Source organism: Centruroides vittatus, unplaced genomic scaffold (genome assembly GCF_030686945.1).
Source record: "Centruroides vittatus isolate TY-2023 unplaced genomic scaffold, ASM3068694v2 contig_549, whole genome shotgun sequence".
Lineage (NCBI taxonomy): Eukaryota > Metazoa > Arthropoda > Arachnida > Scorpiones > Buthidae > Centruroides > Centruroides vittatus.
The window spans coordinates 2733729-2751866 of record NW_027122325.1 but is presented as its reverse complement, the minus strand read 5'-3'; the positions used below and the strand labels follow the sequence as shown (position 1 = coordinate 2751866).

Below are 18138 nucleotides of genomic sequence, written 5' to 3'. Positions count from 1 at the left end.
TTCACCAAATTTACAAGTGATGGATAGATCCAGGAAGTTTACGTTCAGGTCACTTTTTTGTTCCAATGATAGCGTCAAACCATATGGGTTGTTATTCATTTTGTTAAGGAACTCGCTAGCATTATTAATATTCCTCCAAATGATGAACACATCATCCACATATCTTGCATATAAAATTATGTCGTTGTTGAAGACGGGCAGTACTTTATTTTCTAAACGTCATAATACTAGTTCACATAATACTGGGGATATTGGGCTCCCCATTGGAACTCCTCGTTGTTGTAAATATGTGTTGCCTTCAAATGCAAAAAACGAAGTATAACAAATTAGGTGTGCGAGTTCTAATATGTGTTCATGAAATTTTGTAGCATTATTAACATTCGTAAAAAGGAAATCTCTTATCTCACAAAAACAAGATGGTAATTTTATAGATGGAAATAATGATTTAAAATCCATTACGGTCATAAATTCATTGTCTTCTAGGCTAATATTTCTGAGCTTATCCACCAGTTGAACAGAGTTATTAATAGCATACGGGTGATCTTGAAGTCGCGGCTGGATAAATCTAACAAGTTGTTTCTCAAGTTCAAACGTAGGGGAGCCACATTTTTCTATAACAGGTCGTATCTGACAGTTAGGTGATGATGTTATTGCTGGCATTCTATTTTTGTTCTAATTCTTCTTTTTAAAGAAGCATTCTATTTTATGTTTCATTTTCAGTTTAAAGAGTCTAACTGAAGAGGACTATTAAAAATAGTCGAAAATGTTTTTATTTTATTAAATTTTACTTGTTTGCTGGAAATACCAAGGTGTTTTGTTTTCATAATACATATTTTCATAAAAGCCTGTTCCATGATGAATAGATAACATCTCTGTATATGAAGATCTATTGATATAATCCTTAATTACCAGTATCACAGTAAAGTCCATACAGCTTTGCAAATGCTTCTGCTACTAGCAAACCTTTAAGAGAGAGTTCTTTATCTGTGTATAAATTTACTATCTATGTGCAAAGTATGACAAATAAATTATTGTATGAAGATATTAAGAAACGATTTTCTTTCACTATCTTTAAGGAAATTTGAAAAACTATGCAATGAAATAGTGAAAAACAATCGTTTTTAATTTGGTGAATAAACAATAAGTTTATTCACCAAATTACAATTTATAGAATGCCATGGTAATTGCAAGTAAATATTTTATCCAGTAAAATTCACTAATTAGGGACATAAATGTATCTATACTGCCACAAACCATTATTAGTGTTATGGACTCAGATATTTGTTTACTATGAAGTTATGTATATATTGTGATGATTGAGTGTTGATACAATGCTGACAAAAGCAATATAGGCTACAGAGTGTAATACCAAAACACAAATAGTGAACAGATACAATTAATACATTTTATTTATACAGAACAAAACAAGTGTTGCAGAATCTTTTGTCGGGATCCCAATTAAGGTTGGATACCAGTTAAATTTTCCCATGTCTGGAATGCACATGATTACAGACCAAAAAAAAGAAAAACGTTTTTTGCATAACAGCAGTAACCAGAAATTAATATTACCTTAAAACTACCTTACAATCTAAATAAGAGGAAAGTAGGGTAAGAAATTAGAAGGATAGATATAGGAAGATCAATAGCGAAAATACCTGGGATTTTGTCGGGGATACTTTCCCTTGCTTGTGAGATGGGGTCTGCAATGAATTCTAGCTTTCTGATTTTCCATCTTTCATCACAAATATAGTTCCATTGCTTATCCAACTTTGTGATGATTGAAAGTCTCTTGTTTGGAAAGGAGCACTAATAAAATTTATATCTTGTTGAGCTACACGGTACTCACTGAAACTTAACCATCTTTGCTCTTATCTTCTGTTTTTCTTCCACTGTCAGAACGTCTGTGCATCCTTCTTGAAATCAAGCTTAAGAATCTCCAGTTACTCTTTCCCCCTTTGGACCCATTGTTGTCCTCTCTATTGTTCTTGATGTTTCTTGGGACAAAACCCCCACATTGATAAAAGAAAGATTAGAAAGGGAAGACAAGAACAAAGGAAAGACGTTGAGAATTAAAATAATCAAAACATGTAAATTTTAAATAATTAAAAATGGTGAGCAGCCACAATATCAATGAACATATTACTTATTTTGTATTAGTCCTTATGATAGTTTCTTTATCTCTTTAGACAGCTGGACACATACAATAGTCTTTCACCTGTCTTTCAAGACCTCCTTTGTTCTTTGCATCTTATCCACTTCCTATGCATTTGTCACAAGACATAAATAGTCCAGCACACAAGAAGAAAAAGAATTATCGACTAACTAGTGACTTTCCTTTTATATCTTCTTAAAGAATACACCTACACTCCAGCTGTAAAGTTCAATATTTACAATGTAGAATGAACATTTTCAGTTTACACCAAAAAAGTTCATTTTACAGTGTAAATATTGAACTTCTGGAGTGTTGGATGTATTATGTAAGTTTCTTGATTTTATAGTTACAATAGTAGTAGTATTTATAATTTTTTTGTTGGATTATAGGTAATTGTTTTTACATCTTGGTTTCCCTTTATAACTTTTGTCTTTTCTTTAAGAAAGTTTGAGAAGGGTCCTCATCAATGCAAAAAACTTGAATTATTGATGAGAAGATAGGCAGCCTATACCAAGTAAAAGGACAAAGGCTCAAACATGGTTAAAACAATACAATACAATACAATAACAAGGTGTAGTAATATAAAAAAAATGTGACACTTATTTTTAAAAATTATGTTGGGAAAGCAATCTTTATGTTTTTAACTTAATGTTTTGTTTTCTTGTTTACTGTTTCTGACACTAAATAATTCAAACTTTTCCAATTTTTCCAACACTAAAAAATAAATCACACTTTCCTGCATTAACAAAGTCACACTTTCCCGCGTTAAAAAAGTCACACTTTCCCAATGCTTAATAATTCTCAAGTTTGTGTGTACACTGTTGTTTTTGATGTTTATCAGTAGATCTAGAAAATGACCACTTGTTTTTTCTCTTACAGAGGCATTGAGAGCCTGAGCTGCATAAACATATTTTTGAACTGGCCCACTTGTTGTTATTCATCTTTCTTTTAATATGATTACAATACATATGTACAATGTAAAATAGTACCTATGGGCAACCCATTATTAGGAGATCTTAGCGAGATGGCAATTAGATTATTACAAAACATGCTTTTACCAGGTTTCCTATTGGAAATACACATAAGATATACAGAATATACAGAAGATATGTTAATGATATCATTATCTGGAAAGAAAAATCTGATATTAATAACTTTATTACGTAAATTAACAATAGCCCATATGGCTTTAATGTAGAGTTAGATCAAGCCAGCAATACAAGGGTACATTTTCTAGATCTACTGATAAACATAAAAAATAACCCTGTACATACAAATGTTTATTACAAACCAACGTACCAGTACATATCGTTATTTATACCAGCAAACTCCCACAATTCTTACATATATAAAATAGTGGCGATCAGGACCTTCACTAAAAGTGCTTTTACACATTGTAAGATTACACAGATACACTTGCAGAACTCAAACACCTCAAGTGGGTTGCTATTACTTATGGATAACATAAGAACCTGATTTGGAATATAGCTTGAGCCCTCTCTAACAACATACACTCCCATGAATGCTAATACTCCCTGTGAGTACGCACACCACACAAATCCATGATGTTTCATTCTAGATTACCATCACAACATGCTCCTGATACACCAAGAAATAGCAAAACATATACAATTAACATTCAGATGCAACCATACCATTTTTAATATCCTTAAAAACAGGAAGGATTGTAACAACTTACTCAGAGTTCCAGGAGTTTACAAGGTTCCCATGAGAGATGATTGATTTGGCAACAATCTGGAATATATAGACTCAACATTACGCTTGCTTAAAGTTAGAATAGCAAAACACAAATATGATATTAATAAAAAGAAAAACAACACCACTCTGGCCGCTTATGTGTCTGATGATGATGTGTACTCTCTACTTGACGAGGCAACTACAATCAAAACATCTAGGCATCCTGAGTACATAAAAACTCTGGAAGACAGAAATTTTTAAATCAGAAAACAAAGGCCACTGTATCAACTTTAAAGAGGATCAATGCCTATCATATGCTTGGAAAACACTATATGACATGGGAATGATGATGCAAGCACATAAAAGAATTGCGTCATTGTAATAATATACCAGATACATTGATTTTTAATATTTTTAATGTTTATTTTTATTCGTTTTCATGTACTTTTCCTATAGTTATGTTGATATTGTGCTATTTTTTGTATTTGAAATTTTCATTTTTTTAAAATTCATTAACATTCCAAAATGCATTCCATTTTACATAGACCTGAGGAAGATCTTGCCTAGATTGAAAAAATTTGTCTTTAAACATTGGTTTATCATTTGTTAAGACCCTGAGGTTAGACCGAGGTCTACCGGTCTACAAAAAAAAAGAGAAAGAAGTCGGCTTACAGAAGACGTGTTTATTAGTAACTAACACCAACTGGTGAACAAAGAAAACGTACATACAAATTCCCTTCCAGCCTCAAGTGTACCGACAATTTTCTCGCGTGGAGGAAAAAACATATATAATCGTTCAAGATTGTACCTTGGACTGTCCTATGTCTGTACTGATTCACTTTAGTTCATTAATCTTTCATACGGCTCCGATGGAATTCGATTGTTGAAACACTTCTCCTTTGTTCTCCGGTGGCTTCCCGATCTTCGCTCACGTGCTTGACACAGGTCTTCCCCAACGGACAGCATTCGGCCTCCAAAGATCCGGAAAAAAGGTGCCCTTCTACGTCAGGACCTTCTATATATACCGTTCGCTGTTGCCGTCTCCCACGTGATCCTTCGGCAACCAATCCAAAGGCCCCTTTTGCGCGCGTCCCCCAAAGGTGGAACAAAAAGGGACACGTGTCGTCAAAGAATGACGAAACAAAGAAAAAAGAACCCGTTACAAAGAAAACGCGATAAAATAATACCCGATACACAATAACGCGATAATAACTCGATACAGTAATAACGCGATAATAACCCGATACAGTGACGCGAAATTAAGTCTAATAATATACAATATATACAAATAAAAAAAAAAAACGAACAAATAGTGGCGGAGCACTACATATCTCCCCACCAAAAGAAACTTACTTCCCGTAGTGTAATCTACGGAAGTCAATTGCCCGCTCCCTCAGGTTATATGGCCTAACACGCGGTTCGATGTTAGTCACATCGTTCGCTTCGTGTTGGTCACCCTGTGTAGTGACCGTCTCGCCACGTCTCTGCATTAATCTGTCGTCAAACAATTCCTCCTCATTCTCCGATTCTACTTTCTTGTCTTTCTTTCTCCTAGCCTTCTTCTTGCTAATGATCATCCGATCGAAACAGGGCTTCATACGATCGACGTGGATGGTCTCCACATCTTTCGAGTCGCAACCCTCCACACGGTAAGTCGTTGGGCTTAGCACTTTTGTGACCCGGAACGGGCCTTTATAATTGCTGGAAAATTTTCCTTTCTTAACGCCCATCTTCCTAACCCAGACTCTTTGCCCTTCTAAAAATTTTGTTAAAGTCCTACCTTTATTTCGGTAGTCCCTCCCTTTACGATTATAATCCCTCGCCCGCATATTCGCGCAATCCCTCAACGAACGAAGCTTGGTTACCAAGTATGCCCTTCGTTCGTCGGTGGTCCAACCCTCGGAAACATGGTCAATGTTCGGGACGCGGGGGTCGAGGCCAAAAAGGAGGAAAGCTGGCGATTCACCAATAGCGGAGTGATGGGAATTATTATAAGTGAAACAAGCTGAGGGAACCATCTCATCCCACTCCACTCCCCCGCTGGCGGATGATTTAGCTATCATCTCGATTAATGATCTATTCACCCTTTCACACATACCATTAGAACATGGCCGGTAGGCAGTTGTGATGTTACGATGGATCCCCAACCACTTGCAACAATCTGAGAAAAGTGAGGACAAAAAGTTCGTTCCCCTATCGGAGATAATAACTTCAGGGGCGCCATACCTGCAGATCACCTCATTAAAGATGGTATTGCTAATAGACCAAGCCGTTTGATCTTTTAGGGGGTGCGCCTCAACAAAACGGGTGAAAATGTCGATAATGACGAGGATGTACCGGTTCCCGTTCCTTGTCGTGCGGATGGGCCCTATTATATCGATTGCCAACTTCTGGAAGGGTGACTCAGCTTTCTCATTTTCTTGGAAGGGCGATTTGCCTTTATGCACGTTATGTTTTTGGCACTTAGCACACACTTTGACGACTTGCTCTACCTTAGTTCTCAGGTTCTGGATATAATAGTGTTTTTCGATATTCCTGATAGTTTTTTTCACCCCCCAGTGCCCAGATAACTTATTCTCGTGCACCGCCCTGACCAACGTTTCGGCGAGACTCTTCCCTACACATAGTTGGTTTACGTACTGGTCACGAGACCTTAGAAATTTCTTTCGATAAAGACAATCATCTAGCATGACATACTGAGGCAGATGCCGTTTCAAAACATCATTATCGGGGTCTCGCGTTATGTCCCTCTTGATGGGGCCAAAGGTATCGTCGCAATCCTGGGATGAACGAATCTCATCACGGCTTACACACGCAGTCTTGGCGAACTCTACGTTGAATTGGTTCACCCCGTCAATATTCCTAGATAAGAAATCCGCCACCTTGTTATCTATGCCCTTAACATGCTCGATCTCAATATGGAAATCCATCAATTCCATAACCCAGCGAGTCAACCGTTTGCTCCCATTCTGAATATTACTTAGGAACACTAAGGGTTTGTGGTCAGAAAGGATCGTCGTCTTCTGACCCAATATCAGGAATTTGAAATGTCTCAGGGCTAAGATAATGGCAAGGCATTCCTTTTCGATTGTTGAGTAGTTCCTTTCCGCCCCTTGGAACCGTCTACTAAAATACCCTATCGGGGCCAACCCCCCCTCTTTACGCTGCTCAAGCACGGCCGCCGCTGCGGTCTCGGAAGCGTCGGTATGCAAAAAAAATTGATTATTAAAGTCAGGGTGCACGAGGGTGGGAGGATTGATTATCGCCTCTTTTAGTTTCTCGAAACTCCGTTGACATTTTGCATCCCACAAGAACCTCCTCCCCTTTTTTGTGAGTTCGGTGAGGGGGGCTGCAATTTCCGAAAAGGATGGGACAAAATTCCTAAAAAAACCCATCATGCCAAGAAAGCTGCGGACACCCTTCGTATTCCTAGGTGCGTCGAGACGTTCAATAGATTCGACGTTACTAGGGTCAGGTCTCACCCCTTCACTGTTGATAATATGGCCCAAATACTTAACCTCGTGTGCCAGTAGTTGGCACTTATCCGGGTTCAACTTTAATCCCTCGTTTGTTAAGGTGCTAATCACGCGGTCTATCAGCTCAAGGTGATCCCCCAAATTCCGCGAAAACAAGACTATATCGTCCTGAAAGACGAAACAGCTGTTCCCCATGAACCTAGCCAGAATCTTGGTCATCACGTATTGGAAAAATCTGCCGCTGTTCTTTCCCCCCTGGGGCATTCTGCATAGTTGGTATTTACCCCAAGGCGTGGTAAACGCAAACACATGCCTCACCTTGGGGTCAAGAGGGATTTGAAAGTAGCCAGCTTTTAAATCCAACACGGAGAAGTATTTATTCCCGTTAAGTTGGGCCAGGATGTCATCGATTCTGGCCATGGGGAACGTTTGAGATTTCGTTATGTCGTTAACCTTCCGCAGGTCTAGGGTGATGCGGATCTCGCCGGAACTTTTGGGGACAATATGTATAGGCGAGTTCCAATCGGAGGAACTCTCCTCACATATTCCCGCCTTCATTAAATCACTGATTTGTTTCTTGAGGCCAGGAAGATAACAAAAAGGAATCCGGTATTGCCTAACATTAACAGGTTGATTTGTGGTTAGGGACACAGAATGCATGTAATTATTTGTACCGGGTAATTCGGATAATTCATTAGCAATGGAATCGGGATACCTATTCAAAACTTCAAGCACCCTTTTCTTAACGTCGTTATCAAGGTGATCTAATTTCCACCCGTTTTTGCTAACACCCATTTCACTGTTGATGTTAATGAGAAAATTTCCTTGGACAATTTGTTGGTTCGGTATAACCACAGATTTAACTTCGGTTAACACCTCAGGATTACAGCAGATAACATCCATGCCTATTATTATATCGTACTGTGCGTATCCAGGAAACTTAACACTAGGTGCTCTAATTCGGGTTTTATTACCGTTGTCGAAAAGGCATTCAATCATAACGGCTTCATGGCTTTCGATTAGGGTTCCTGACATCCCGCTTATTCGCGAATCGTCCGATGTCACCCACCCTTTATTCTTCGACCTCATGCATTCGGTCAGTTTGCTCCTAATCACCGTCCTCTCGGCCCCCGTGTCCACCAGCCCCTTAATTCTTATGCCACCAATCTCTCCTTCCACTAAGGGTAGCCCTTTCTCAGATAATCGTACCCCTCTTGTCAGGTTAAGCCTAACGATCGGGTCATCCGCCTGACTTCCCGAATGACCCTCATCTAGTTTAAATCCTTCCTTTTACCGCACTGTCGGGAAAAATGGCCTTTTTCGCCGCACGAATAACATCTTTTATCCCCTTTCTCCCGTTTCCTAAAACCCCCATTCTCCTTTATGCATTCAACCAGTGAGGCAATGGACTCACTTAAAACTTGTACCTGATTCTCAAGTTTTACGATGCGATTATGCGTCTCATCCTCCTTTTCGGAAGGTGCATTCTTTTGGTCAGAGTTAGCGTACACTTCACTAACGGGCCCTCTTCCGCACGCGGTTTCGATCTTTTCCTCCTCTTCTGCCCTCCGGATAGCCTGGTCCAAAGTTTCAGGACGACCTTGTATAACAGATCTCCGAATATCGGGGTTTAAGCCCTTCATGAAGCAGTCCTTGATGGTGTTATCACGTAAGGTAGACAGATTTTGATTCCGCGCTACGGCCCGAGAAAATAAGGATTTTATGCGTATACCATACTCGCATGCCTTTTCCCCTCTTTTCTGTGACATCTTCAAAAGTTGATCAAACGGGTCCTGCTCCTTCCCCTTACGATCAAAACACTTTACGAGACCTTCCTTTATCTCATCATATAGCGTCACCCCCTGATCCTTCAAGTCAAAAAATACCGATAACGGTTCCCCTTTTAGTCTCGCTTGGACTACGGTCACTTTGACCCTTTCCTCCCATCCGGCTAAAGCCGCTACATTTTCTACAGTCTGGAAGAACCGATGGATGTCTAGGGTATCGCCCGGCAAATTTGAAAAACATGGTATCATTCCCATGAACCCCGTAACAATGGGAACATTGCATATTTCTGCTACCGATCCACTAACTTCGCCGTTCATCTCCAGGGAAAACACCACAACCAGTGATACACAAAAAAAAATAATAGCACTAACCCGAACTAGAAAAGGTTTGAGAGGAAGGGAATATAATACCGGCCGACTTCACACAATGCAAACAACTATCCTGTCGCGGACGCCAATTGTTAAGACCCTGAGGTTAGACCGAGGTCTACCGGTCTACAAAAAAAAAGAGAAAGAAGTCGGCTTACAGAAGACGTGTTTATTAGTAACTAACACCAACTGGTGAACAAAGAAAACGTACATACAAATTCCCTTCCAGCCTCAAGTGTACCGACAATTTTCTCGCGTGGAGGAAAAAAACATATATAATCGTTCAAGATTGTACCTTGGACTGTCCTATGTCTGTACTGATTCACTTTAGTTCATTAATCTTTCATACGGCTCCGATGGAATTCGATTGTTGAAACACTTCTCCTTTGTTCTCCGGTGGCTTCCCGATCTTCGCTCACGTGCTTGACACAGGTCTTCCCCAACGGACAGCATTCGGCCTCCAAAGATCCGGAAAAAAGGTGCCCTTCTACGTCAGGACCTTCTATATATACCGTTCGCTGTTGCCGTCTCCCACGTGATCCTTCGGCAACCAATCCAAAGGCCCCTTTTGCGCGCGTCCCCCAAAGGTGGAACAAAAAGGGACACGTGTCGTCAAAGAATGACGAAACAAAGAAAAAAGAACCCGTTACAAAGAAAACGCGATAAAATAATACCCGATACACAATAACGCGATAATAACTCGATACAGTAATAACGCGATAATAACCCGATACAGTGACGCGAAATTAAGTCTAATAATATACAATATATACAAATAAAAAAAAAAAACGAACAAATAGTGGCGGAGCACTACACATTAAACAGTACTGGAAACAAAAAAAGGCTCTAAGCTGATTGAGGTTTTTTATTAGTATTACTTTCCAGTTTCATTTGGTACAAAGTTATTTCTCCATTAAATTTAATAACAATAAATCTTGATTGCTTCCTATTCTCCTTACTATATGTATTTTCTTAGCATAATGTTGCTGTTGAGAACAAATCACATAGGAACACTTTTAGTGGAAGAAGGTTGGTTAATTGGTAGGAACGGATATGCATTTTGAGCTTAACGCCCCTCTTCAGTCCTATTGTAACAAATTTATCAGCCAATTGATTACAGACTTACAGATTTATCAAATGAAATATTTAGGTTTATACAATAAAAGGTTTATACAAATACTAATACAAAGGTTTATACAATAAAACATAAATACCTGAGATTATAAAGGCGAAAAAAGGGGAGGAAAATGGAGCTAAAATTCTTTTAGCTTCACCCTTATACACATTAGAACAGTATAGCAACAAGTGCTAGAATAAAAAAAGGGAGTAAACTTAAATCTACAATTAAGTATTATTAAAAGGTGGAATTTTTATAAAATTAATAACAGAATACCTGTAGGGTGCGAAATAATTCTGATGAAATGTACAGAAAAACATAGACTAGATAGGAGAGGTTAAAAAGATGTGAGTATTCCCTGTATCGTACACTGAATGTTTGGTGTGTTGATCTACACAGTGGGATATGATAGAGGGAGGAAGTTAATGGGTTTTACTACTTAGCAAGGAATGGTTGTCAGATGTCATTGATGACTGCACCTGTATTTAGGTTCATTCTGTGTATTTCATTAGTATTAATAATTTCAATGTGTTCAAAAAGTGTTCCTGTGTGATTTTTTCTCAATGGCAACATTATGCTAAGAAAATACATAAGATTAAATTGTTATTTTTTTACATTTATTATTTACCTCATTTGGGATTTGAACCTGCATATTAACACTTTTCGCGCAACACCTTAACTAATCACACCATGCCATGAACATGTAAATGTTGCTTCTGCATAGGTATTAATAGTTCTAGAAAAACTTTAATCATGATTTTCTTAAGAATGCTTGAATAGTGAGTCTTGTGGCTTTGGCAAAGTTTATGTACAAGTAAATACTACATGTCCACAAAATTTTGTTGAAATTGGTGATGACAACCTCCCAAGTTCCCATTCTAAGTGATTAACTCATTCAGGCTCCCTACTCTTGGCTATTTTTTGAAATTATTTCAATTAGGGATTTGTTTATACATTCAGAAATTCAATGATATTCTATTACTAGTTTTGATAGATTTTTTCACATATTGTCAGAAAAACTATCTAAAGTAGTTGAATCTTTTTATTTTATGTAATTTATTACTGTATTAAAGCATTTTGTTAGATTTTATTGTAATATTTTAACAACTAAATGTATTTGAAATAAATAAATAAATATACAGGTATTCCTCATACAACATGGTTTTGCTCTAACATGGTTTGAGAATTTGGGAAATCTTGCATACAAAATTTCACAATCTTTAAATGTAAACTCCATAATATTTTGATAAACTTGATTTTTTTTTAATTGAAATAAGCATATGTATTATTTCAAATTTGCCCATGGATTTTAGAATATTGAAATTTTCAATTTGTTTTGTGCCTTTTGTCAGATTTACTTCAATGAAAACTGATAGGGCAATTTTTTCTTTCTTATCCTAGCATTTCTATCAACCAGATGTTATTGTTGTTGGTTTCAGACTTTAGCCTTTAAGATTGTCATGTGTTTTGTTTTATAGATTTATCTTTGTATTAAGTTAAGTTTATTTAAATATTTTCAGGTAAGTTTTATAAAAGTTTTTTTAACTGCGGGTAAGTAATCATTTATAAAAATGATGAACTAAATACAGCAGTATCTTGGTACTCGAACTGTTCTGAACTTGAACAATTTGGTATTTGAACAGAAATTATGAAAAAAAATGGCTCATTACTTGACTGAACAAATATGACCTACTAGAACATATTTTCAATTAATGACATATTTTTATTTTGTCTTCCATAAAAGATTTTTTATGGTTAAAAATAAAAAAAATGAAGATGTTGCTGATATTTTTGATAAAGATAAACAAAAAAGCTCAGAAGATGACAAAATTTTGTAAAAAGAAAATACCCTCGTTTTACGAAAATTAATATTAACACATGATACAGTACTTTCAGTTGTGATTACTAGTTAAATATTGATTGGAAATAAATTATTGATTGCTTTAATAAACATATTACTTTTAGTAATGAAAAAGAATAGGATATTTTTGTTAACTTTTGGAACCTAACTCTATGTTTTGCACTAGTTCTTTGTTTTGTATAGCATGGATTCACATAACATGGCACTCTTTTTGGAATCTAACTTCCGTGTTATACGAGGGATACCTGTATATGTATATATATTTGTGTGTGTGTGTGTGTGTAGTATTGGACCAATTATCTGACTTCCAGAAAACCAGCTTTTTTGAAACTGGCTAATTTTGAATTTGGAAGGCTGTGGTACATCTGTAGTTCACTGGGCAACCACTTCTTTTTGATTTTTATACTTTACAAATCACATGACACTACTTAAATTAGGTTTTTTATTTTTTGTCATTTAATTTTCTTATTTATTCTACATTTTATGAGGATTAATGATTATCAAACAAATTTTGCTTTAGAAGTGTATTAATTTTTATCTGTTTAAATACAATTTTGATTTTTCATTGCTTATTTTATATTTTAAGTGTATATTTAGCCTGTGTCCAAAACTCCACACCACTTTAGTCCCAAGCTTGCTGGATAATTGGTCCAGTATTGTATATATTTTTTAACTGCTTAATTTCAGTACAAAAAAATAGATTTAATTTTTATTATAAATTATATTCTTAAAACTAATATTATGATGTTTTTAAATAGGTATCAAAGTCTTCAATGCAACCTCCTGGATATTATGGCCGGGTCAGTCCATATGCACCTTCAAATATTTCTCAAACACTGCCACATAGAACAACAATTAGATGTTATTCACCTACTCCATCTGAAAGACACAAAACTCAAACATTACATCCACCTGGTAAGAATATTAAATATTAGAAATCATTCACATCTGATAAAACAAACATTTTTTAATCTCATATATTTCCTCAAATTTTCTGATTTATCCTTCTCAACTCTCTTCTCAACTGCCAACTCAGCCAGCATTCCCAGTTATCAGGGACCTGTTGACACACACTATTTTTGTCACAATAATGTTGTTACTCCTAAAGATGGGCTAAAAACCCAAAAGTACTGGGATTTAAGTAAAAGAGATTAAATGATTTTTTGTCTTGATTTTTTTAAAACCCCTTCCCGTCCGCGCGAATTTTAAAAAAAATCATAATTAATAATAAAATCATAATTAAAAATAGTCAAAACTAAAAAAAAACGAAAGAAATGTGTTAATTTTGAAGAAAACACTTCAAAGTACAATTTCCTTTTTCTCGCCTTAGCGAGAAACTTGACACTGATGAGTCATTGTTTACACAGCTGGATGACCTTGAGAACAGCTGGTGTCGTGTTTCGCGGGACATTCTCATGAAACTCTCGGGAGGAGAAGGGTAAAAAGTAGGGTGAATACTAGATGGCTGGATATTTCAAAACTTTTTTTTTTAATTACGATTTTTATTGAAATTTCCGACCCCCCCGACTTAATTACACGTAATTATAAAAAAATCTATTAATTAAAAAAATTAAAAAACTATTGGATGTTGTTTTTTACATCAGAAAATAGCTTTAAATAACTTTACCGAAGTAAAATCGGTGCGCTAGAAGTTTAGAAGGATAAATAAAGTTCTATAAAAAAATCCCATAAAAAAACAATTAAGCGTTAATTGCCCGTCATTAAGGGTTAATTAAAATCGCAATAAAATTTTTTCGCGCGGGAAAAAATTTTTCAAAAAATTTGGGGACTGAAAATACATCCGAAAGTCCAAAAAAACATTTTTTTTTCGCCGATTTTTTTTCTCCGAGGGTCTAAAACACCATTTTCTTTGTAACGCTATGTAAACCGATCGAACTGAGTTCGATTGCGGACAGAAAGGGGTTAAAAAAGGACTAAGTGTATAAAAATTGAAAATTTTAGATTATCCACTCTATTCATTTGATTTAGTATCCTCTAATTTTTATTTATGTTATCAATTTTAATAGTAAAGAAGTTTTGAAGTATTAAAATATGATGTACTGTACAATCATGTTTTAAATCAAACAATAAAACTTTTATGCAAATCAAATCAATAAACTTGTGAAAAGTTGGAAGAAAGCAACTGCAAATAATGGAAATTAAATTGTTCACTGAATGAATATACTTTATTTTTAAAATGTTATTTTGATTGTTCTTTCCTGAAAAAAATGAAAAACTTTCTGTTCAACCCAGTAGTTATGCACATAAAATTTTTGATTTCTTCCTACTAAATACTCTCTATTGTATTTTTGATATACTGATGATTTATTAATAACTTAGAAATGCTCTAAGGACAAGTTATTGATTTGTATAAATAAGTTAAATTTTAATTATTCCATCATCACATTTTTACCTGAATAGAAAACAAGTCAGTACTATTGTATTTTTTAAGAGCAAATACTTTATAAAACTGGTTGATGAAACAAATATATAATCACAGTATCTTTATTTAGTCCAGCAACTTTATTTCTCTGTAAAACAAACATTTTTGAACTTCTTCAGGTATTATTCAAAAATGGAAAAGTCTAGAGAACACAATGTATTTCATTTACATTAGCGATACTGAATGTGAACATATTGGTGAAAGTTACATTGAATGGTTACAGCTGCATGTCTCAAAATTTTTCCAATTGAACCTAATCTTGTAGTTATGCCTAGATGAGAAAGCAGTTGCTTTACCAGACCATTCCTAGATTGTTTGCATTTGTGAAGACTCATAAATAAGGTCTAGAGCTTAGGTATATTTTAGTCATGGCTAGATTATCCATTCAGAACTTGAAAAAGACATGCATAATATTCTAATTTCTGATATGGATGAGCATCATCTGACTAGTATCTAATTCTAAGGAACTGTTTGCTATGTTGAGACAAACCACACCAACAACTGAAACGTGCATCACAGTTTCAGACTTTAAATCATTATATCCATATATCAAGTTGCAGCCATGTTTCTATGTATTCCATGATTAGTTAATTAAGAGTGTAGCAAATCTAACTCACTACCAACAAATTTTGGAATTAACATACTTAATGTGTTACTTTTCTTGCTTTCAGTTCAACAATGACTTATGTGAATTAGTCATATGACTACTCAAGGCTTGAGTCTTTTTGTCTTTCTGCCAACACATGTTAATTTAGAAAAAATATATTGATGACATCTGTATTATTTGGAAGTTAAAACCTGATGTAAATGGATTTTTAGTATACATGAATGGCCTGAAGCTTGAACTGTAACAGATGAGAGATGAGAGATTATGAGGCTTGCTTTCTGGATTTAAATATACCATTTACTGACAATCACATTGAAACTAGTGTTTTACAAACCTGATTTCTGCCCTTTATTGGACTGCAATTTGAAAAAATTGTAGACTTGTAAATTCCACTATTGTTCATTCATCAATCTGTGTCTTTTCTTAATCTCAAGAATGAAGTCAGATAGATGGAAGATGAGACCAGATATGGAAACCTTAGGAGCAGAAGGTCCCGATTAACTGTATAAGAACTTCCAATGCAAACTGGAAGTCATGTTATTTCAGTTCAAAAATTTTTCCCTGAATGATGTTAGATAGGTGACTGGCAGGACTCTATTGTTAAAGGAATGGTATGATGTACAGGGAAAAGTCACTACTAATTTGAGGTGGAGATAATATACACTCACTGCCAAAAGTTATGCATGGAGCAGAAAATGTTCATGTCAGGAAAGCAATCAGCATTTGAGAGGTTGAAATTTACTGCAGAGGTAGGTAGATGGAACTATGCAAATATGTTACGTTACTATCAATCATGGTTATGTGTCACAAAAAACAGGCAGTTGTATAAGAAGCCAGCCCTCTGAAGTGTGAGAGGAGTTGCATGTAAGTGACGAAAAAAAGTGTGAAGAACTGTCATACAATTAGTGTGCATGACTGACGTGTTTCTATGGCTTCCAGAAGATGAATGACAGACAGTGAGTGCTGGCGGTGTGTGGGATGCCTCGAAGCAGGGCAATCAATCACAGATGTTGCTCTTTTCTTCGGCATTCATTTCATCATTCTGTCAGTTTACGGTTATGGAAACAATTCCAAACAAGCCAAACAATTGTCCGAAGACCTGTGGCTGGTCGCCCAAAGGTTATGACCCTCACAGAAGATTGCTATATTGCTGTTGTAGCCAAGCGAAATCGAAGAGTGACTTCTACACTTATGTCATCGATGGTTGCAGCAGCCATTGGTAAAACGATATCTGCTACTACTGCGCATCAAAGGCTACACATGAACGGACTATACCCCTTGGTACCATGAGTTTGTATTCCACTATCTGTCCAATCCAGAGGCACACGATTAAAGTGGTATCGGCAACATGTGAATTGGACTGTGTCTGATTGGGACAACGTTATGTTCATGGATGATTGCAATTTTCCCTGGAGCAGATGATAAGTGTGTAAGAGTATGGAGAGAAAAAGGCACATGCAATTGGTCCCAGAATATCATTGAGCATCACACATTCTGAGGTGGAAGCATTATGGTGTGGGCAGGCGTTTCGTTGGGATATTGCACCGACCTGCACTTCTATCGAGGGGGTTCTGTGATGGCTGTCCGGTATCAGGATGAAGTCCTCAAACCCATTGTGAAATTCTACGCTGCAGCAGTTGGTCCTGCTTTCATTTTAATGGATGATAACACACGACCCCATAGAGCTGCCCTCATCAACAATTACCTTGAGAGTGAGGGAATCACATGTATGGATTGGCTGGCGTACTCGCCAGACCTCAATCCCATTGAGAATCTTTGGGATGCCCTTGGCCATGCTGTGTGTGCACGTTTCCCACCCATGCCACTCTCACAGAGTTGCAAACTGCTCTACAGGAGGAATGGCACTTATTTGACTCTGGAGTGGTTGATCACTTCATGGAAAGCATGGTTACATGCTGTGAACTTTGTGTAAGGATGAGGGGTGACCATTTACCCTATTAATGTCAGTTTTGTTTGTTTGTTTTGGATTTAAACATCATTTTGTTAATGATTCCAATATGATTTCATCTTATACTTTATGAAAATTCAATATTGTTTTCATCTTTTTATGTAATTCTTTGTGTTGTGTCATGCATAAACATATTTGCTACAGTCCTGCCGCATTTTGTGTCAATCACAGCTGTATTTGTTGATTTTTTGCAGTTTACTGCTTCATGCCTAACTTTTGGCAGTGAGTGTATGTTAAATTAAATTAATTAAAAATATGATTAAAAATTGCAGCTTGGCATTATGACAATGTTACAGTAAATAATTGCTCATGTATATCTCCATTTTCTGATGACCTGTTCAGTTATAAAATTGCTGTTTTCAGGGCACTCATCAGCAGAGCTTACCCTCATTGTACTAACATGGCTGATATGAGAATAAAACTAGAGCACATTTCCAAGATAGCACATTAATTTTCTAAAAAAAGTTAATTTGTAGGTTAGCTTGCTGCTATCAGGTTTGATCAGATAACTTAAATTATTTTGATAAGAACAATAACACCAATAATAGGAATTTCTATTCCTATTATTGGTGTTAATTCTTATAAAGACTGATGTTAATTCCACCCATATAGTAATCAACTTTGAGCACAATATGTATACATTATAAGCAAAATGTAAT

General features: G+C 36.1%; 1 protein-coding gene across 11 annotated transcripts in view; it reads left to right on the top strand.

Moving 5' to 3' along the window:
- LOC136978689 (coiled-coil domain-containing protein AGAP005037-like) overlaps window positions 1-18138 on the top strand; it is a 526382-nt gene that overhangs the window by 344291 nt on the left and 163953 nt on the right. For all 11 annotated transcript variants that reach the window (XM_067274447.1, XM_067274453.1, XM_067274444.1 and 8 more), the window contains one exon: window positions 13219-13375. In XM_067274447.1, the coding sequence (XP_067130548.1) occupies window positions 13219-13375 (157 nt within the window). The remainder of the gene's footprint in view (window positions 1-13218; window positions 13376-18138) is intronic.